The 23,604-nt window shown below is 40.4% G+C and overlaps 1 protein-coding gene across 25 annotated transcripts in view; it reads right to left on the reverse strand.

Moving 5' to 3' along the window:
- Positions 1-23,604, reverse strand: part of SYNJ1 (synaptojanin 1) — a 101,112-nt gene that overhangs the window by 61,081 nt on the left and 16,427 nt on the right. For 24 of the 25 annotated variants that reach the window (XM_031664871.1, XM_009202332.2, XM_009202348.2 and 21 more), the window contains 4 exons: positions 13,184-13,270; positions 11,041-11,308; positions 6,290-6,515; positions 5,151-5,234 (listed from right to left, as the gene is read on the reverse strand). In XM_031664871.1, coding sequence (XP_031520731.1) covers positions 5,151-5,234; positions 6,290-6,515; positions 11,041-11,308; positions 13,184-13,270 — 665 coding nt within the window. Of the gene's footprint in view, positions 1-4,106; positions 5,084-5,150; positions 5,235-6,289; positions 6,516-11,040; positions 11,309-13,183; positions 13,271-23,604 lie in introns of those variants that run through there. The other variant, XM_021935107.2, reaches the window with a different exon arrangement.

Raw genomic sequence — 23,604 nt, forward strand, 5'->3', positions numbered from 1 at the left:
TATTTCTCTGAACTTCAATTTACACATTTCTCTCTGAGACTCTGGGATGAAGGTTGCCCAATCATAACAAGGACCACCGAGGCGGGCAAAAAAAAGTTGCCCAAAATTCATTCTTGCTAACCTGTGAACAAAGTGCTTTTTTTTTCTTTTTTTTTTGAGACAGAGTCTCACTCTATTGCTAGGCTGGAGTGCAGTGGTGCCATCTCGGCTCACTGCAACCTCCGCCTCCTGGGTTCAAGCGATTCTCCTGCCTCAGCCTCCCGAGTGGTTGAGACTACAGGCACGGGCCACCACGCCCGGCTAATTTTTGTATTTTTAGTAAAGATGGGGTTTCCCCATGTTGGCCAGGATGGTCTCGATCTCTTGACCTCGTGATCTGCCTGCTTTGGCCTCTCTTTTTTTTTTTTTTTTTTTTTGAGACGGAGTCTCGCTGTGTCACCCAGGCTGGAGTGCAGTGGCCGGATCTCAGCTCACTGCAAGCTCCGCCTGCTTTGGCCTCTCAAAGTGCTGGGATTACAGGCATGAGCCACCGCGCCCCGCCCAAAATGCTTTTAAAGAGGGTGTAAAAGGAGGGTTGTCAAATCAGTCATGCAATTTGACAAGTAAAACCAGAAGATAAACTCTAATATGCTCATCCAAATCCAAAACTGAATTAACAGTACAGTATTATCATTCATTAAGCATTATCCCTCACTGCACTCACTAAGTCAGACAATCTAATGAGTATTCTGATAACCAGGGGATTCTCTCTTTAATTTTTAAATAAGAAATCAATTAGCCTAATGTCACATCTGTGTTTTATTTTATAGTACTTAATAATCTTCATAGAAGTTTAAAATTTGAAAGATGTATGTCCCAGGACATTAAGCATTTCAGACTGCAGAAAACTCAGAAGAAGTTGACACTTTTTCTTTGGAGTAATCCCAGATTAACTGCCTATCACTCTATACAAGTTCAAGACTTAGCATTTTGTTTACTGATTAACATTTATTTTGCATAGTACTGCAATTGTGCTTAAGGTGAAAAAAATCCAGTTCTCACGTCTTCCAGGTAATGCCTGTGGTTGTTTTCCATCACTGTTCCCCAACACATATATACATCCAGCTATGTATCACAGCTCTCACAGCAATATACTGGCTAGACTAGATTAGATTTTTGTTTTTGTGTTATTAGAGACAGGGTCTCACTCTGTCAACCAAGCTGGAGTGCAGTGGTGCGATCATAGCTCACTGCAGCCTCAACGTCCTGGGTTCAAGGGATCCTCCCACCTCAGCCTGCTGAGTAGCTGAGGCTACAGGCACATGTCACCATGCCTGGATAATTTTTATTTTTTTATTTTTTTGTAGAACTGGGTGTCTATGTTGCACAGGATGGTCTTGAACTCCTGGTCTCAAGTAATCCTCCCACCTTGGCCTCCTAGACTAGGTTTTATTACTCAACATTGAAAGAAAAGTTTTACAATAAGAGAGCTGTTGCCAATTGTGATAAAAGTAGCACTCCAGAAAGTGTTAAGGCTTTAAATAACCATAACTTTATCCAATTAAAAAAAAGTTGCAGCCAGGTGTGGTGGCTCATACCTATAACCCCAGTACTTTGGGAGGCCGAGGCAGGTGGATCACCTGAGGTCAGGAGTTCGAGACCGGCGGATCATCTGAAGTCAGGAGTTCGAGACCAGCCTGACCAACATGGTGAAACCCTGTCTTTACTAAAATACAAAAATTAGCTGGGCATGGTGGCACATGCCTGTAATCCCAGCTACTGGGGATGCTGAGGTAGGAGAATCACTTGAAGCCAGGAGGAGGAGGTTACAGCGAGCCAAGACTGTGCCAATGCACTCCAGCCTGGGAACAAGAGCTAAATTCCATCTCAGCAGGGAAGAAAAAAGTTGCATTAAAGGTATTTTTTAAAATCATTTAATTGTGTGGTATGGAAAACCATTTTCCATCAATATTACTGCTTCATATTCACATATTTCTGAAATTTCAACCAAAAATTGGGCGTAGATCTCACAATGTTTACCATTTTTTGACTTATTGATATGGTTTGGATCTGTGTACCCCCCAAATCTCATGCTGAATTGTAATCCCGAGGTTGAAGGTGGGGTCTGGTGGGAGGTGACTGAATCATGGGGGTGGAGTTCTGATGAATGGTTTAGCACTATGCCCCCTTGCACTGTTCTTATGCTAGTGAGTGAGTTCTCATGAGATCTGGTTGCTTAAAAGTGTGTAGCACCTCCCTCTTATCTTTCTTTTGCTCCTGCTCCCACCATGTGAGACTCCTCGCTCCTGCTTTGCCTTCCGCCATGATCGGAAGCTTCCTGAAGCCTCCCCAGAAGCAGATGCTGCCATTCTTCCTGTACATCCTGCAGAACCATGAGCCAATTAAACCTCTTTCTTCATAAATTACTCAGAATCAGGTATTTCTTTATATCAATGTGAGAATGGACTAATAAACTGATGTATACTGTAATGTAGTATAATAGTATACTGAGTATTGTAAGTTACAAATGCTAAAGAACTTCAGAGAAAGGAAATAAGTAAAAGGAAAATCACAAGTCAAAGGAAATCATAAGTAAGTTGCCAGTCTAAAAATGTCATCTTACTTGTGTAACACCTTATGACAATTCTTACAATGCCTCAAACAAATTCATCTTGGTATTTACCTTTTCCATAAAAGGCCTGAATGCCCAAATGGCCAGCTCTCTATGAAGCATCATTATATCTTTGAATCTCCCATAGCACCTAGCATAAAATAACATACATGGGAAGAACTCAAGTATTTAACAAAGAGATCTGAGTGGCCACTGAATGAAAATAATTCTTAATTTTGGAAGTAGAGGATTCCTGCTAGAAAACTGCAAGGCCTGCAGTTGGATAGGCTGAGTAAACCAGACCATAAGGACACAAGTGCCTAGTAAATCTGACAGGCATAATATATATAAAAAATAAGAAGACCTGTTGGAGTTAGCAGGAAGCAGGGCTTTGAGGGACAAGACAGAAAACTGTGAGAATCTTCCAGGCTAGAAGAAATTATGAAAACCTTAACTCAGAGGATAGTAGTAGGAATAAAAAGAAAGTCCCACTGCCTAGAAGAATGCTGGGACTAATGGTAACAGGGCTACTTTTCACTTGGTCAGGACTGGCTGCTTCACAGCCATTAGAGTAGGATCTTATAAAACAGAAGTTCTTGACTTTGAGTGGTAGAGAACTTGGTTAAAAATGAGGATTCCTGGCCGGGCATGGTGGCTCATGCCTGTAATCCCAGTGCTTTGGGAGGCCGAGGTAGGTGGATTACCTGAGGTCAGGAGTGCGAGACCAGTCTGGTCAATATGATGAAACCCCATTTCTATTAAAAATACAAAAATAAGGCAGGTGTGGTGGCACGCGCCTAATAGTCCCAGCTCTCAGGAGGCTGAGGCAGAACTACTTGACCCTGGGAAGTGGAGGTTGCAATAAGCCGAGATCGCACCACTGCACTTCAGCCTGGGCGACAGAGCATCTCTCTGTCACAAAAAAAAAAAAAAAAAAAAAAAAAAAATCCATAATTTTCCACCTATCACGACATAACATTAGCAAACAGACTGTATAGGAAGGCTGCAGCACACAGGAGAAGGAATGAACAAGGAAGTCCCACTCAAGGAAGATCCCTCAGTGTAACTACTCAGGACCCAACCTTATTGGATCATCAAAACACTGTAATTCAGAACTCCTTATTAAAATAACCAGGCCAGGTACAGTGGCTCAGGCCTGTAATCCTAGCATTCTGGAAGGCCAAGGCAGGAGAACTGTTTGCCCAAGGAGTTCAAGACCATCCTGGGCAACATGGTGGGACTCTGTCTCTACAAAAAATAGTGATATGTGCCTGTAGTCCCAGCTACCTGGTAGGCTGAGGTGGGAGGATCACTTGAGCCTGGGAGATCAAGGCTGCAGTGAGCCGTGATTGCACCAGTGCACTTAAGCCTGGGTGGCAGAGTGAGACCCTGTCTCAAATAAATAAATATACAAATAAATGTAAATAAAATAACACGAAGACAGTGTAACACAGGGCTCATAAACTGGTTATTAGAATCTCTAACACTAGCCTGTCCCTAAAACAAAAGCATTCACCTTGCATCACATCAGGGTTTCAGCAATGTTCTTAAAGCAAATATTCCAAACACCCATTGTTGATCATGAAAGCTTAGGAGAAGTGGGGTTCTGTTGGCATTCTCTCCTAAGGGAAATTTGGGGAAAGATATATCTATTTAAGTTATCCCTACAAAGATAAAACAAGTCAAATCGTCTTGACAAGAATTCAAGAATTTTTGCATAGCAGTACAAGGATTAATCCTTGTTAACTCTTAGACTGTCTTAAATAAAATGTTACTAAAAAGGTTAAAGTGGTCTGTAATATTTCTCTGCAATAACCAGTCTACGACATAAGAGATCCAGCAGTCAAATAAAGGAAGCAAGAATTTTTTTTCTCTTTTCTCAATACTGTAGGCTGAAGCACCAAACTTACTAGACTATACATACCTAGATCCTAAAGTAAAATATGACATACTTTAAGGACTAATAAATTTTGAATAAAAATAAAATGTCAACAATAGTTAACCCTTACATGGTGCTGACTGGTGGCCAGGTGCTATTCTAAGTGCTTTTTATTTAATCCTTACAACAACCCTATAAAGTAGGTACTATTAATATTCCCATTATACAGATAAGGAAACAGACACAGAAGGGTTAAATTATTTGCCCAAGATCACACAGCTAGTAGTGGTAAAGTAAGGATCTCAATTAAGAAGTCTGGTTCCCAAGGCTTTGTTTTATCTACTACATTCTTCTGCCTAAAGAGGTTAAATCATTATATACTAAGATAAGAAGGTAATAAATATGGAATCACATTGAAAATCAATACACTATAAAGACTTCAAAATTTTTAACACTAAATACAGCAGCTGAATTTCAATGGCTATTTGAAAGAGCATTAAAAGAAAAAATATCTAAGATAATTCCAGAAACTCTGTACTCAGATCCTTAATTGTAAATCCAGTTAACATTATTAGATGGAATAATGGAACTGTCAATGAATTAATTAATAAACTATCCAGAAAGTTTAGAAAATATGAAAATTTTTCAAAAAATAAAAATAACTGAATGTCAAACACATACTTGCAACCCTGGTTGCTCCCAGAACAATGGAACAGATCCTCGGATTTGTATGAAGGAAGAAACTGAGTCATCTAAGTATACAACCTACAGAAAAAAAAAATAATATGTAAACTATTTCCACAGAAAGGTTGTTACACTTACATTAGAAAAACAAATTGACTAAAATCTATTGCATACTAGTTAATTTGTTTTTTGTTTTTTTTTTTGGAGACCGAGTCTCACTCTGTCGCCCAAGCTGGAGTGCAGTGGCGTGATCTCGGCTCACTGCAACCTCCACCTGCCGGGTTCAAGCAATTCTCTTGTCTCGCCCTCCCGAGTAGCTGGGACTACAGGCACCCGCCACCACACCCAGCTGATTTTTTTTATTTTTAGTAGAGACAGGGTTTCACCATGTTCGCCAGGAGGGTCTCAATCTGCTGACCTCATGATCTGCCTGCCTCGGCCTCCTGAAGTGCTAGGATTACAGGCGTGAGCCACCACGCCAGGCACATACTAGTTATATTTTATAATCTAACTCTCATGTACAATTGTCCAAAATAGGCCACTATACACGCTTGACTTTTTTTTCTGTTAGCGATATTAACCAAAAAAATTGGTAAAAATATAAGCATAAGATTCACAATTTTTAAAAGTAAATTCCTTTTAAATCTTAATATTTTACATACATGTCTTTATATTTCATTTTGTTTAGCTCTTTATAACCTAATTTGAAGATCTGTGTTGGGCTGGGTTCATGGCCTGAATTTATAATCATATAGTTTCATAGCCAAAAAATCATAATTTCTAATTTTTAGATGGTACATATATTTGCCATTCAGAGCTGGGTTTAATTTAACTTCACAAAAAAACAAGCTGTCTAGCTCTACAACTGAGGATTTTAAAATTCAATACCAAAACACAGAGCATTGACTATGTCATGCTGATTAGTGACATCTTGTTACCTAGATGAAGAGCCAGACCAAAATAAGTTTGTTTTAGGGAAGCCTTTTTTTTAAGGCCCATAAGTAACCAAGAACAATCATAAAACAACACTATAGATGTTAAAATGAGTTCTGAATCAAATAAAAATCTGTTATTCTAGTATTTTCTGTACCTCTCCTATAATACATTAATTAAGTAATATAAAACACTATATATACCTGTTCTGTTTCTACAAAATTGGCAACATGACCATCATCATTTGTTCCCCGGACATTAAACCTGGTCCCAGCTCGTTCACAGCTTAATCTTGAAATGAGGCAAGCCTTTGCCTGTTTATGAGCAGCATAAATTGTTCTGATTTCTACTCCTCCACACATAAGACGTAATAACCAGTCATCACAATTCACACCATAGTGTTTGAGATGCAAATGCAAAGACTGATTCCTAACAGGAAAAGAAATAAATGATTAGTTTATGGAATACTAAATAACAAAGTATGACTTTAAAAATAATCTCCTGGAAAATTAATTTAATATTATTAAATTTAAAGGCACAAACAACAAATCAATTCATTTACATTTACTATGCTGGGGATCAGAAGACAGGGCTATAAAATGAGATCCTTCAACATGTGATCTATGGTCCACAGAAAAGGAGTATTTTTGTGTTTTTAGTATCTATGGCCCATTTCTGTTATGTCTTTATATATAATGTATTTATAACCTAACTTGTTCCAAAAAGGATTACATATGCATGTCCCCACCCCAATTTATGAAGCTCTACTTTTTTTTTTTTTAATTTATTTATTTTTGAGACAGAGTCTCGCTCTGTCACCCGGGCTGGAGTGCAGTGGCGTGATCTCGTCTCACTGCAACCTCCGCCTCCCAGTTTCAAGCGATTCTTCTGCTTCAGCCTCCCACGTAGCTGGGATTACAGGCGTGCACTACCACGCCCAGCTAATTATTCTTTTTCTTTTTCTTTATTTTTTTTTTGAGACGGAGTCTCGCTCTGTCACCCAGGCTGGAGTGCAGTGGAGCGATCTTGGCTCGCTGCAAGCTCCGCCTCCCGGTTTTATGCCATTTTCCTGGCTCAGTCTTCTGAGTAGCTGGGACTACAGGCACCCACCACCACGCTCGGCTAATTTTTTGCATTTTTGGTAGAGACGGGGTTTCACCGTGTTAGTGTTAGCCAGGATGGTCTTGAACTCCTGAACTTGTGATCCATCTGCCTCAGCCTCCCAAAGTGCTGGGATTACAAGCGTGAGCCACAGTGCCCGTCCACGAAACTCTACTTTTAAGGCTTGACTTTTATAAGGCTCTATTTTAATTAATTTAAATTTAAATAGCAAGATGTGGCTAGTGGCTACCACATTAGAAAGTGCAGGCATAGGGTTTACCATCACTCCAAATACTTTTAGCATTCTAGGTAACAGATGTGGCCTGGTTTCCAAACTTTTTTCAGAGAAAAAAAATTTATTCAAACAAACACATGCAGAAGCCCAATGATTATGATACAGATAAAAGCTGCTATGGCTAAAGTGGGGATTGGGACTGAGCCTTGCTGGGTTGGCCATCTCACCCTGATTATCCCTCAGGGGTCTCTCCTGGAACCTTAGACCTCCACAGAACATGTAAAGAAACTTCTAACAACATACCACTAAGGAAAATATATTAAGTGGAAAAACTCTATCAATTTGAAAGTGAGTTTTCTGTATTGTCGAAGTTTGGTTCTCTAGGTTTTAAGTGGAATTCTTCTACTTAAGTGCTCGGTACTCTCTCTCTTCCTGTCTTAAATAAGGTATAAAAGATGTAATAGCATTCTCTTGAAGACTCACAGCAATAGCCCTCAACTCCCTGCCAGCCCCTCAGATTACAGGATGCAATAGAGATAAAAAGGGTGGTCACCTGAAGTTCTGGAAAACCAGCTATGACCCCAACCCCTCTTATCCATCCAGGAAAGCACAAGGGAATATAAATGAGTGATGAGGTTACTACAGGGATAATGTTAAATCTGATAACTGTTACTTATTTTAAAAATACATTGACTTAAACTTCCATACTTTACTACTACCCACATTGATCCGCGGCAAAGTTCAAATTGGTTGTGACCCAGTATGTCCAAACACCACAGCTGAGATCTACGCCACAGCAAAGTTACAAGAAACTTACTTGTCCCCATTTAAATAGACCTTAAATCCTATGCATTTTGTGCAGGCAGAGTTTCTCTCTCTGCTGTCAGTTTTCATTTTTCTTTGCTGTCAGTGTGTCACTGTTTTAGCGTTTAAATTTATACATGACTTTTGACTGGCAGCAGCTTAGAATTTCCAATGGAGTAAAGTTATCTGGGTTTTGTGATAGGTATCTGCCACTCTTTGGCTACAAAAATTACATGGTTGTATCCTGGAAAATATTGCTATTAAGTGCAAGGGTATGCACAATGAATTCCAAAAGTTTCTGTTTTTCTATATAAACTGAAGCTGAAGAATCCCAATCCTTAGCAAAATTGTAAAATGAGCAAAATTCACCTTTGGTGCTTTAGCCGTCCCTTTGTTCAACCTGTCTCCTACTGGACAAACCTCAGGCTTTCTTTTATCTGACTTTGCCCTCATCTCTACTCTTAAGTGAATTAAAAAAAAAAAAAAAAAATGAGGCCAGGCACAGTGGCGCACGCCTATAATCCCAGCACTTCGGGAGGCTAAGGTGGGGGGATCACTTCAGGTCAGGAGTTGGAGACCAGCTTGGCCAACGTGGTGAAACCCCATCCCTATTAAAAACACAAAAATATTAGCCAGCATGGTGGTTCACGCCTGTGGTCCCAGCTACCTGGGAGACTGAGGCAGGAGAACTGTTTGAACCCAGGAGGTGAAGGTTGCAGTAAGCCAAGATCGCGCCACTGCACTCCAGCCTGGGCAACAGAGTGACACTCTCAAAAAAATCAACCGACCGACCAACCAACCAATCATTCCTATTGATTAAACCTAGGCAATATAGCTGCATCTGCTTGGACTTCTAATAGTTATATGAAAGCTTTTATCTCTCAATCTAAGAAACTTTGGGTAAAATGAGGAGGGGAAAAAAATGTAAGGACAGCTGAAACACATTTACCTTTCCAAAGGACTTCAACATCCTCTGCTAGAAAAAGTGTAGTGTTGACATGGTTTTAACTCTTGGAAGCCTATTTCTGAATGCTACACAAAAGTACATCCCATCATTGCTAGCTTCTTTGGGCAGGCAGGAACTCATGTCCATTCATCTGCCCTGTTAGTCCCTGCAACCTCTCTCTCCTTTCCCCTCCCTCATGGTCTCCTCCTTTGCTAAACCCAAGTATCTAACACATAATGCTATAAACTCTGTTTTTATTCTGTCCACTCTTCTCCCTGATGCCACCACTCTGGGTCAAAATACTTCCATGTGAACTACAACGTGACCAAGCTGTTGCTCTAAAGTTAGTTTCTTATCCTAAGGTTGTTGTTGACTTTGAGTCTTCTGACAGCTAGGGCAAATGGGTGACACCCGAATGTGCTACTCAAGGACTATGTAAGTGACAGTGAAAGTGTGAGAGAGAAAAAGTACACAAGAGGAAACACTTTGAATCTGAACTGTTAAGGGAGGCCAAGAGCAGACAGTCCTGAACTTTGGCCTTAAACCATATGTCAATATAATAAAACATAATTTGCACAAGATATCAACGGAAAAAGTCAACATCAATGCTGGCTGTAAACAACAGAACCACTATACTAGAAATCTGGTCTGCTGCAATAGAACAATGCTAATTATAGTCCCATGTGTTCTGCTCATCATTTGTGCCTACTTAGAATATAGCACAGTTATGCATAATTATGAAATACATTGCACTTACCTACATAAGTCCTACCTTATTATAGTACTAGACTTTGTCCCAGTATACTACTACTTCACAGTCTGTTGCTCTTGAATCAAGACCACCTACTTATAACCTTAAAATTTAGAATAATAAGGGAATGCTGGCTTAGAAAGGGAATACTGCCAGAGACAAGATCTCAAAACCAAGAATAGGAAATGTGAGTAACACAGTTTTGTTACAATTAAATTCATTTCTAAATTTACACAACTATTTTAAATGTATTTTTGAAATGAAAGTTCAGTCTAGATCAGGTGGAGCACAGGGGTTTTATGTCACATGCCAACTTCAATAAACCGACAGTGGCTGCCTGCCATGCTCAGCTGAGGACTCCAGAGAAAGAAAGAGGGATACACTCAATTAGCAATGTCTATCCCTTGTTATCTCTAGACATAACAACTGCTGAACAATTTTTTTTTTTTTGTAAAGCAGGCACAAGTTTTATTGGGGGAAATACAAGTACACTCCAAGAGAGGAGTGGGCTGACCCTGCTTGAAACACCCCCAAGACATTCTACATTGTGATCTTCTATTATCCCAGTTCTTTCTTTACCCAGTTCTCACCAAGGTTTGGGGGATCCTCCCTTACTGTGCTTAATGCACATGCACAGGAATGAGTGATCAATATGAATCCTATCTAATGGTGGCACTGCTTATTACCAACCCAGGAAGGTATAGCCATCAATTTTGTACTCATTGTGCCTGCTCGGCTCTCGGGAATTCCCCTTTGCCTTTTTCCTTTCATATCAGGATCTAGTTAACAACATTCTGACAGTTCAACCATGGAGTGAGTACTGGGCATCCTAAGAGGTGTTCCGGGGCGTTCTTTCCAACATGGATACCTCCCCCTCATGCCTGCTCATATCTGACTGTCTACTCTTACATTTCCCCCTCAAGGCATGGGGACCCAGAAATCTTTTGGGAGATGGAGCAGAGGTCATTCTCTGTAGCTACTTGCTGCTGAAAAGGGGCATCGAGGGTCTTCAGGGTCCTTCCTCCTTGCTTGCTGTCATGGTGAGGAGGTTTTGACAACTGAACAACTGCTGAACATGTTATGTCCCAAATCACCAAAAGGGAAAAAATGAACTCACCAGAAAAATCTATTATCTGTTGTCTGTTCTTGCATGCTACGATGTGCATTAAGACTCAAATCTAAACTGATGCCAGATGCAGACCATGCAAAATAAAAGTTTCCTGAATTCAAAACTTTCCGCACTTCTGAAATGCGATCCTCATCTGAAGAATCAATTCGCAGTGATATAAACTCAGTGGAAGTAACTCGGAAAACTTCAGATTCTTGAATTTTTCCAACAGACATACATCCAGTGACTAGGACCAGATAATGTAACATAGTATCACCTGCAAAACCCAAAGATTTTACTGGATGAAAAATCCCAACATTTTCAAGCTATTCCATTTCTTCTTGCACCTCTATTTTTAAAATCTGACATTGTGATTATTTTAAACTTATCATAGATGTGTTGAAATTCACTAGACATTTTGGTTGAAAAAAATCCTTGTTTAAATATATTAAGTATAATAAAGCATTTAAACATTAACAGGATAATCTCACACAAAACTGTTCCTGAACTTACTCTGAGGCTATAAAAACTTTATCAAATAATTGGCCGGGCATGGTGGCTCATGCCTGTAATCCCAGCACTTTGGGAGGCCGAGGCGGGCGGATCACCTGAGTTTGGGAGTTCAAGACCACCCTGACCAACATGGAGAAACTCCATCTCTATTAAAAATACAAAAATTAGCTGGGCGTGGTGGCGCATGCCTGTAATCCCAGCTACTCAGGAGGCTGAGGCAGGAGGATCACTTGAAACTGGAAGGCAGAGGTTGCGGTGAGCCGAGATCGCACCATTGCACTCCAGCCTGGGCAACAAGAGTAAAAAGTACGTCTCAAAAAAAATGAAACAAACAAGAAAAAAACTTTATCAAATAAAAAAGTATGTGTTACCTTCTCTACTTTTGTTTAATGACTGTCAGAAAATTCAGATAAGATAATGAATTCACACTCATTTTTACAAGTTGTTTGTAAATAGTAAAGTTGAAAAAATGGTATACTATTTTGAGCTGATGATATTGATGACATATGGGCAAAAGTCTCTGGTAACAATTTATAAAGCAATTTGGTTTACAAAAACTTTCATAGAGATTGTTTTCATGTAATTGTGACAAAAAGTCTATGAAATTAATATAAAGTTGAAATTGAACAATGGTATACTGTGAGCATGGGCTCTGACACAGGTAGAAGTGGCCCTGAATCGTGGCTCCATTACGTATTACCTGGACCAATTTCAGTACGTAGCATAACCAACCTGAGATACCATCTCTTATAAAAAGAGATTAAAGCAAATACCTCAGTACACTGTGAGACTTACCCAGGACTAATCAGCAAAGCACCTAAGCACAGTGCTTTATATGTGATCAATCCATAACAAATGACAAATCTCCATTTTATAGAACAGTGCTACTCAAAGTATGGTCCATGAACTGTTACCAGCTCACAGTGAGAAAGGATGCTTACACTAGAATGGAAATCTAGTGTATATTACTAAGTGTATTACTAGTGTATATTACTAAGTTCATCCTTTAGTTTAGCTGACCTTTTTTTCTAGTAAGACTTTATCAATGAAAGAAGCCACATGTTGATTTACATCATAGTGCAAGCTCCTTATCTTATCATGGATCAATAACAAAATAATTTATGGACCAGTACCAATCTTGAAGCACCACTTTGAGCCGCACAGTTATAGATAAACTAGTAACTGCAAAGGTTACTCTGCAGCTCATGGTGACATTAAGTGGCAAAAAAAAAAAAAGGCTCAAGCAGAGACTTTCTGAATTCAAAACAGATGTCTTTTCCACTATAAACCAAGAAAAATCAGTGTAGTTCTAATGAAGACACTTTTTCCTAAATGCACTGAAGCAACAAAAAGGAAAATGTTCTGATTTTCTCTTTTGACAACTGACACTTATCTCTTCAAGTGCTCACACCAGAGACTGTCTCCAAACTTAGACTTACATGACTTTGAGCATGTAGCATGCCTTTTTTGGGCAACAAACATTATCACAACACTAGCTACATTAATGTTTAAAAGATGTTAGCGCATGTGTAGCTTAAATAAGGAGTCTACAATAATTAATAGCTAGTCCCTCTCAAATCCTTAGAATTACAAAATAGAAATGAAAAAATGAATGAATTCTACTGAATGATAAACTTACCAAGATTTAACCGCAAAACACCTAAGAGTCCATATGCATCCAGTACTTTGGAGTATGTACCCTTGATTGCCTCTTTTTCTGCAGATGCTACAAAAAAAAGTTTTAGTTTAAGAAAAATGACCTGAAACATTGGATTCTATTTAGCTAAGTATAAATCCAGAGTTTCAATCAAAAGTTTCTAAATCTGATATTCTTAAATGTACTGCATAAAGTATTTTCTCAAACTAGTAACAAAAGTATTCTTCCCAAAGAGTTAATAAATTATTCCAAGACCATCTATTAATCAATCCATCCTCTCCACTGATCTGAACTCTGTCTTCTTATCCTTTTATTCTTGACAGAATAGTGCTTGACACTTAGAAAACTGACAAAACATTTAAATGATAAAAGCTAAAGGTAACACTTAACTACACAAATGTAGTGCAAGAATGGGGAAATCTGATTCTGAAAGGACAAAAGTCTGGTCTTTGCCTTATTTCTTCTGCTATAAAGTTAATGTTATCTTGCTAATGAATATAAACCACAGAATAATTTTCCTAAGACAGGCTATTATGATTATTCTATTGAGAAGAAAAAACAACAACAAAAATCAAATCCTGAAACTTTAAAGGAAAAATCTTCCTAGCACTTAGCAAATATATATTAAAAAATTGACAAAGAACCAAAGAAATATTAACAACCAGTATTTCAAAGGACAAATACAAATAATACATCCCACAGTCTACAGTTGATCCTTGAGAAAGATACCTTCCTTTCCTTCCAGGTTTCTTTCCTTCTTTGCTGCTTTCCCTTCTCCATTATCTACCCCACACTCAACTCACTTCCTGGCTGACTGGTTCACACATTATTTACTTCTTATCTACTACACTTATCCCCTTTCCTTTATCTACAAAATATGATGTTTGGCAATACTGACGTGTTCCACGTTAGAAAATCATGTAAGGAGATCCTTACAACTGGTTCATTTCCAATGCATCTTTATTGCCAACAAAAGGGTTCTTCTTAGCCTACTGCTTTGCCTAATACTCCTTTGTACTTCTCATTAGAGATCTTTTGCTTTGCCTGGAAGCTCTTCTCCAGAGTCCTATAGAACATTTCAGTTTCCCTGCCTGCTTCACCTCTTTTCAGACCACATAGGCTTAAGCCTTCTTCCTAGTGATCTGGCTTCTGCCTTCTGATGAGTTTTGCTCTGCTAGTTGCAGCACAGGCTAAGACTAAATGACTCAATCACTCAATTAGCTGACATTTTCACAATTCTCTAATATGTTCATTATTAAGTGTGGGCCATTATCAAACCACCCAGTATGAAATTAGAGAGTGGAGATTTCACCAACCCATTAAAGTGATGGGGGTTTATATTTCATTCTGCATTCCTTGAGTTCCTATTAGTATTATTATATCTCATGTTTGCACAACAGTTAATCCTAACATTCCATGACAAACAACCCAAATATAAAACATTACAATATAAACTTTAATTACATTTTATAAAGCACAATAGAATTGCCTTCTCCTAAATACTGCCTCTTTAAGAGTACCACATGTACTGTAAACATTAGAGAGACTTGTTATACCTCTCAGGACAGAAGGCATGACTTCCAGGATAAATATTATTCTAGAATTTTACAAGTCATATGCCATATACATTTAAAATACAATCACTAATATAGTTACATAGAAAGTACTAGATATATCCATTTCAGCAGCAATCATCATTTGGGTTCAAATGCCAGGAGGCAGAAGAGTTAAGAAGAAAATATAGTTTTGTTTTTTTTTTTTGAGACAGAGGCTGGAGTCCAGTAGCACAATCACAGTTCACTGCAGCCTTGACCTCCAGGGCTCAAGTAATCCTCCCACCTCAGCCTCCCAAGGAGCTGGGATTACAGGCATGTGCCACCATGTCCAGCTAATTTTTTTTTTTTTTTAATTTTGTAGAGATACAGTTTCTCTATGTTGCCCAGGCTGGTTGGGAACTCCCCGGCTCAAGCAATCCTCCTGTCTGAGCCTCTCAAAAGTGCTAGGATTACAGGCATGAACCACCACGCCTAGCAAAAAATATATTCTTAACATTAAGTCACCACCTTCCTTTAGAAAACAGAAAAGTCATTCTATAACTTAAATTACCATGTAACAAAATGTTCTGTCTTCTAATAATGCATAATAATTATCTTCTCATTAATTACACTCCAAACACATGAACATATGTCTCTCAGGACCAATGAAGGCCCATCTGTTAGACTATCATCTAATTCGAACATGCAAACAAATACCTTGCAGTTTAGTTATTTACATGTTTGTATTCTATTCGGAGACTCAGGAAACAGGATATACACACACCCACACACATACCTTAAAGTGCATACTCTTAGAGCCAAATGTACTTTTAATTCCAGACACTTCCAATTTCATAAGAGAAAACAGTATCTTCTTCCTAAATATATTTGTATCTGAAGGACAGTAGATGTTTCCCTATTTTATGATATATGCTTCAAAGGTTTTGAGTAGAGTGGAGGAAGGCCCAGTACTGGCCACTAGGAAAAGAAGGATGGCCTGCGCATGAAGCTGAAGCTAGAGGTGGGGGAAAAGGGCGTCCACTCGTGGGAGGGGCAGCCTGGCATGAGTTCCTGAAGTCTGACTAGGGTGAGGAAAGGACTGTCCACCCAGGTGTGTTAGGGGCACCCTGGCATGGTAAGTAAGAGCTTGAGAGGGACGGGGAAAGCAGGGTTTTGAAGTACCAGGGGGGTACGGAGGGTACCTATGCGGTGGAGGAGGCTACACTGGCAATAGGAGAGTGGTTATCTACGGGGAATGATCAAGAATAATGACAGGCAGGTTTCTCACTGTCAGAGAAGGTACTCACAAATGCAAAGAGAGAAACTAGAATGGACAGTGTTCATTAGAATTGGAGTTACCAGGCCGGGCGCAGTGGCTCACGTCTGTAATCCCGGCACTTTGGGAGGCCAAGGCAGGCGGATCACCAGGTCAAGAGATTGAGACCATCCTGGCCAACATGGTGAAACCCCGTCTCTACTAAAAAAAACAAAAAATTAGCCAAGTGTGGTGGTGAGCACCTGTAGTCCCAGCTACTCGGGAGGCTGAGGCAGGAGAATCACTTGAACCCAAGAGGCGGAGGTTGCAGTGAACCGAGATTGTGCCACTGCACTCCAGCCTGGTGACAGAGTGAGACTCCATCTCAAAAAAAAAAAAAAAGAATTGGAGTTACCAGTGTTTTCTAGATAGACTGAAGACAGACAAAAAGATATAGAAACATAAGTATATATGTCATATACATATATAGTTACATATACTCCTTAGTACTAGCCATTGAGCAGACCCGGGATCTATAATACTCTGACAGCAATGCACACACCTGGCATACTTTGGCTTCTACATACCATTCTCCACTAAAAGGAACTACTAGGATTCCTTAGAGAAATGGTTGATTCCAGAGCAAAGGCAGGGACAAAATGAGCCTGAAACACAGTATTGTGCCAAAAGGTAAGCAAGTGTTTAAAGGATAATGGAGATATGTCACAAACATGTAGAAGGCAACTTGAAGGGGCTTCTACTGGTGAAATCCAGGAATATTTAAGCATCAAAACAAATAATAAGAGTAATGGATTATAAGCCTATGAATTCAAAGTCTCATGAGGAATGGGCAAAACAATTATAAAAAGTCTTCCCGACATGCCTAGCAAACCGTCACCTTTATCAAGTAATCAAAGTGAACACCAACAGGGAGGGGCCTGGTACAGTGGCTCATAACTGTAATCCCAGCACTTCGGGAAGCTGAGGCAGAAGGACCGCTTGAGCCCAGGAGTTCAAGACCAGCCTGGGCAACATGGCAAGACCCTGTCTCTACAAAAAAAATATTAAAATTATCCAAGTGTGGTGGCATGCACCTGGGGTCCCAGCTACTCAGGAGACTGCGGCGGGAGGGTTGATTGAGCCTGGGAAGTCAAGGTTGCAGTGAGCTGAGATCATGCCACTGCACTCCAGCCTGGCCGACAGAGTGAATCCCTGTCTCAACAACAACAACAATAAACCAAAGTGAACACGAACAGTAAAAGGACAAGTCAAAACTGTGAGCCACCTGTCAAGACACAGTGAAAAGAGCACCATTGCTGCAGTACTCCTGCCAGAGGTGAATAACCTGAATCTATGCATGAGAAGCCATCAGACCCAAAGTGAAGGACAGTCTATAAAGTAACTGGCTTTCACTTTCAACATTTTTAAGGCCACAAACATCAAAGATTGAGAAATTTTTCCATTTAAGGAGACTACAGAGACTGACAACAAAATAAAACGTATACATCTGAACTGGATCCTTTTGCTATAAAAGACATTGTTCGGGCAATCGGTAAAAATTGAAGAGAGGATAAGGATTAGACAGCAGTAATGCATCACGGTTAATTTTATGATAGTGAGAGGTGACAATGTGCTAGCAGCTCCTCATCTCAGCTTCGCCCTCCGCCTCAGCTCACTCTGGCGCTTGAGGAGCCAGCCCTTCATCCAAACCCTGCGGGAGGTGTGTGGAGGGAGAGGCACAGTGGGAACAGGACCAGCCACGGGCTATCAGAGCGCCTTTGGAAGGGCTGCCATTAGGCACGTGGCTGGGCGGGCCCCATACACGGAGCATCCGGGTGGCACCTCCGGCCCAGGGCAGTGAGGGGCTTACACTGGGCTGTAGCTGGGCGGGAGGGGTTGAGAGCCGTCCCCACTGCTGGCCCCCCCGAAGCTGCACTCAAATTCTCACTGGGTTTAGCTACCCTGCAGGGTCAGCTGCTCCAGCTCCTCCCCCTGCGGTGGGCTCCCGTGCAGCCTGAGCTCCCCCAACGGGCGCCGCCACCTACTCCTTGGCGCCCGGTCCCATCGAAAGCCCAAGGGCTGAGGCATGCAGGCACCGCTGGTGACTGGCGGGCAGCTCTGCCTGCAGCCCTGGTGCAAGATCCACTGGGTGAAGCCAGCTGGGATCCTGAACTAGATGGGGACTTGGAGAACTTTTATAAATCTAGCCGGAGGATCCTAGGTGCACCAATCCCCACACTATATCTAGCTAACCTAGTGAAGACTTGGGGAACTACCACTCTGTGACTCTGTGTCCAGTTCAAGGATTGCAAACACACCAATCAGCACTCTGTGTCTAGCTCAAAGTTTGTACATACACCAATTGGTACTCTATCTAGCTAACTCTCTAGCTAACTAGCACTCTGTGACTCTGTGTCTAGCTCAAGGATTGTAAACGCACCAATCAGCACTCTGTCAAAATGGACCAATCAGCTCTCTGTAAAATAGACCAATCAGTAGGATGTAGGTGGGGCCAGATAAGAGACTAAAAGCAGGCTGCCTGAGCCAGCTGTGGCAACCCACTGGGGTCCCCTTCCATACCGTGGAAGCTTTGTTCTTTTGCTCTTTGCAATAAATCTTTCTGCTGCTCCCTCTTTGGGTACAGGCTGCCTTTATGAGCTGTAACACTCACCATGAAGGTCTGCAGCTTCACTCCTGAAGCCAGCGAGACCACGAACCCACTGGGAAGAACGAACAACTCCAGATACGCTGCCTTTAAGAGCTGTAACACTCACCACGAAGGTCTGCAGCTTCACTCCTGACAGCGAGACCACGAACCCACCAGAAGGAAGAAACTCCAGACACATCTGAACGTCTGAAGGAACAAACTCCGGACACACCATCTTTAAGAACTGTAACACTCAACACGAGGGTCCACGGCTTCATTCTTGAAGTCAGTGAGATCAAGAACCCACCAATTCCAGACACAATAGTTTTACATGAGAATGTCTTTCTAGGAAATACATAGCAAAGTATTTGGGGGTGATGGGGCATCATGTCAGCAACCTATTCTTAAAAAGTCCAGAGAATCCACTCAGGTCTGGGGCAAGAAAAAAAAAAAAATAAGTCCAGAGGAAAAAGGTTATTTATACCATACTTCAACCTTTCTGTATATTTTAAATTGCTTCAAAATTAAAATTTTTTCAATGTAACCAGCAAAAATAATTTTTTAAAATACATATACTTATTCCCAGATAAAGAAGCTTTTATCTCTGACATTAATAAGGTAAACTCTTCAAAATACCTTGTTATTCCCTCCCCGTACATTTTTTTAATGGGGAAAAAAGATTTCCTTATTTTATGAGACGCCATAAAATTCACAAAAATACATGGTGGAAGGGGGATGAACCTAATTAAATTACTGCCCCACTTCTCTGGTAATTTAATTCTAGAAAATAATTTTAGCATCTTCTACTCTAAAGAGATTATTTAAAATAAGAAAAGCTATACAACATTACATAAAATAATATGTATAATCTTTAGATAAAATACAGCACTTGGAAATATTTTACAATAATCACCAACATTCTTTTTCCCTTAATAACCTCCTTTGCATCCCATGCTTCAGCCAAAATGAGTAATTTTGTTGCCCACACGTTCCACCTTCTCTTCCCTCTCTCCCTTTGTTCATACTGTTGTTTCATCAGGACCAACCTTAATCATCCTTGTATTTCCAAATATTACCTATCCTTCAGTTCCAAACTAAAACACCACTTCCCTTCCCAAAGATCTTCCCTGATCGCTCTAGTTGGAGGTGAATCTTTCTCCCAATTTATACTATAGTTACATCTAAACTAGTAACAACAGAAACTAGGTCTTATTTCTTTTTCTTTTTCTTTTGTTTGTTTTTTGAGACAGGATCTCAGTCTGTCACCCAGGCTGGAGTACAGTGGCGCAATCACGACTCACTGTAACCTCAAGCTCCTGGGCTGAAGTGATCCTCCTGCCTCAGCCTCCTTCCTGAGTAGCTAGGACTACAGGCACTAATATTACAGGACTATACTGAGTAGTAATAGGACTATAGGCACGTGCCACCATACCTGGTTAATTTTTATTTTTTGTAGACACAAGGTCTTGCTATGTTGCCCAGGCTGGTCTGAAACTTCTGGCTTCAAGTGATCTTCCTGCCTTGGCCTCCCAAAGTACTGGGATTACAGGCATGAGCCACTGCACCTAGCCTCATTTCCTTACATCTCAACACCATACCTACCTAACACAGAGACTTTGAATGAACACTGCAGCTGCTGATTAAATATTCATCTAATAGACAAAAACAAATGGAGAGGTTGTGCATTAAAGGAAATGTTTTGCTAACTTAAAAATAATACATAAAATGGATCACCTGAGGTCGGGAGTTTGAGACCAGCCTGGCCAACACGGTGAAACCCTGTCTCTACTAAAAATACAAAAATTAGGTGGGTGTGGTGATGCACATCTGTAATCCCAGCTACTCAGGAGGCTGAGGCAGGAGAATTGCTTGAACCCAGGAGGCAGAGGTTGCAGTGAGCCAAGATGCGCCACTGCACTCCAGCCTGGGTGACACAGTGAGACTCCATCTCAAAAAAGAGATAAAACATTTTACTTTATCATTGAAAGTATCTGAATGCCCTCATTACTGAGATTCACATTCAACAACTCCTCAGTTATGTCTGGAAACTTTCAAATGTGTATGTCTGCGGCAGGGAGTAGTAAGGTGGGGGTGGGAAATACAGGCATTGTTAAATGATTGCTAACCAGGGTTTAAAATACTGAAGTTTATGAAGTGGCAGGGTGTGTGTGGGAGCTCAGAGGAAACAAACTGAAAGAATGAGCGGAACTGAAAGTTCAGGAGATACAGTGTTAGGGAAGTTCAGGTCACTTTCCTGCTAGTGCAGTCTCGCAAGGTATTCACTGCACTTTCAATGAACGGAATAAACTCCCTTTTGTGAAGAGGTATTTTTTTCCCCTCCCATTCATGGTGGTTATTAAACAAATGAGATGCTAGGCAAAACAAACCTTTCTTTGTAAGTTACTGATATCTAACCATAAGTAGGTAGGAATGTCCCAGAAGAGAATTGCTTTCGGAGTGATTCTGAGCCCATCAAGATCGACAGCAGTTCAGCTAAGGTAAGGCGGCCTGCACCTCATTAGTTCACATGCTGAACACATAAGCTAAAGCAAATTCCAACTTCTAAAGTTTCTGCTATAACACCTTAGGAATAAATAGTACCTAACTCCCTCTATAGCTCATTTTAAAGGAAAAGACTCTTTATTTTTCCCATGTCATACTCAACACCATTTTTTGTTCATACCTTTTCTTAGGTACTTTTTTTTTTTTTTTCATTTGATACCAACTGTTTATTAGAAAAGAAAAACTTTTTTGTGGGCCCAAAAAGAATTGTTTTGCTGGGCGTGGTGGCTCACGCCTGTAATCCTAACACTTTAAGAGGTCAAGCAAGTGGATTGCTTGAACCCAGGAGTTCAACACCAGCCTGGGCAAGATAGCAAGACCCCACTCTAAAAAATAAAAAATAAAAATAAATTTAAATTTTAAAAAGAGTAGTTTCTCCATAAAAAATAAAGGTGGAATGAAATGTAACAGGTTAGGTATAACCAAAACTTGCCACATAAAGACAATAAGAAAATTTTAACAACAAGATTCATTTTTCAATGACCTATTAATCACAGAACAATTAAAAAGCTACATAAAAACCAATCTTACTTAAGTATTAGAAATATATTTCAATTCACCCATGGATCCAACTCACTTTTAGACAGTAAAATTTTTACTGACTTAAGAAAAAACACTGCCGGTTGGGCACAGTGGCTCACGCCTATAATCCCAGCACCTTGGGAGACCCAAGGCGAGTGGCTCACTGAAGTCAGGAGTTTATTATAGAGACCAGCATGGTGGAACCGTGTCTCTACTAAAAATACAAAAATTAGCAGGGTGTGGTGGTGCACACCTGCAGTCCCACCTAGTCAGGAGGCTACGGCAGGAGAATTGCTTGAAGCCAGGAGGCAGAGGTTGTAGTGAGCCCAGATCACGCCACTGCATTCCACCCTGGGTGACAGAGCGAGACTCCGTCTCAAAAAAAAAAAAAAAAGAAAAGAAAAAGAAAGAAAAAAATCCTGTTTTTTTTTGGTTTTTGTTTTTTGTTTTTTTCGAGACGGAGTCTCGCTCTTGTCACCTAGGCTAGACTGCAGTGACGAGATCCTGGCTCACTGTAACCTTCGCCTTCCTGGGTTCAAGCAATTCCCCTGCCTCAGCCTCTCGAGTAGCTGGGATTACAGGTGTCCACCAACACGCCCAAATAATTTTTGTATTTTTAGTAGAGATGGGGTTTCACCATGTTGGCCAGGTCAGTCTTGAACTCCTGACCTCCTGTGATCCTCCCACCTTGGGCTCCCAAAGTGCTGGGATTATAGACGTGAGCCATGGTGTCCAGCCAAAAACACTGCCTATTAAACTCATGTACTTACATTATGCTTAAAGAGTATTGACAGAATTCTCGCTGCCATGTTTTCATGTAAAATAAATGGAAATCAGGTGGGGCGTGGTGGTTCATGCCTGTAATCCCAGCATTTTGGGAGGCCGAGATGGGAGGATCACTTGAGGTCAGGAGTTCGAGACTAGCCTGGCTAACATGGTGAAAACCCATCTCTACTAAAAAAATACAAAAATTAGTTAGGTGTGGTTGCAGACACCTGTAATCCCAGCTACTCGGAAGGCTAAGGCATGAAAGCTTGAACCCGGGAGGCTGAGGTTGCAGTGAGCCGAGATTGCATCATTGTACTCCAGTCTGGGTGACAGAACAAGATGCCGTCTCAAAATAAATAAATAAAAACATAAAAACATAAATAAATAAATAAATAAATAAATAAATAAATAAAAAAGGAGGGAGAGACAGTAGGTAGAAATATAGAAAAACAAAAGTGTCCATGAGTTGATGATTATGGAGGCAAGGTGACATATATAACAGTTACACTATTTCTCCAAACAAAATGTTAAAAAAATTATTCTCATTACGTTCTTTAAAATACTGGATACATTCAGAAAGGAGAGAAGATAACTCTGGCCAATTATCTTGAGAGAGCCAGAAGCTACTGGAATTCTAAGGGATCAGAGAAGTACTTTTCTCTAATTACCCTAGACCAGGAGTGCATTAGCCAAAAGTTCAATAGGCATTTGAACTTTTTTTTTTCCCCCAGACCGGATCTCTCACTCTCACCCAAGCCTGAGTGCAGTGGCATGATCATACCTCACTGTAACCTGAAACCCCTGGGCTCAAGCGATTCTCCCACCTCAACCTCCTAAAGTGCTGGGATTATAAGTGTGAGCCATTGTACCTGATGGATTTGGACTTTCATAAACTTCAAAGGGAATAGTAAGTCCTACAATCTTTAGAATGGTCCCATAGCCCACACTTCCCAAGGCTCTCAAACACGCATCAAATAGTAAATGTATATTAAATTAAGAAAGGAGAAGATTTAGTAATTCCAGAATGAAGGCCTTAGGAAGGGTAAATATTATTACACCCTGCCATCAATGTTTTCCTTACATTCATCCTAAATAATTTAGTTTTAATATTCTA

This window comes from Papio anubis, chromosome 4, assembly GCF_008728515.1.
Source record: "Papio anubis isolate 15944 chromosome 4, Panubis1.0, whole genome shotgun sequence".
NCBI lineage: Eukaryota > Metazoa > Chordata > Mammalia > Primates > Cercopithecidae > Papio > Papio anubis.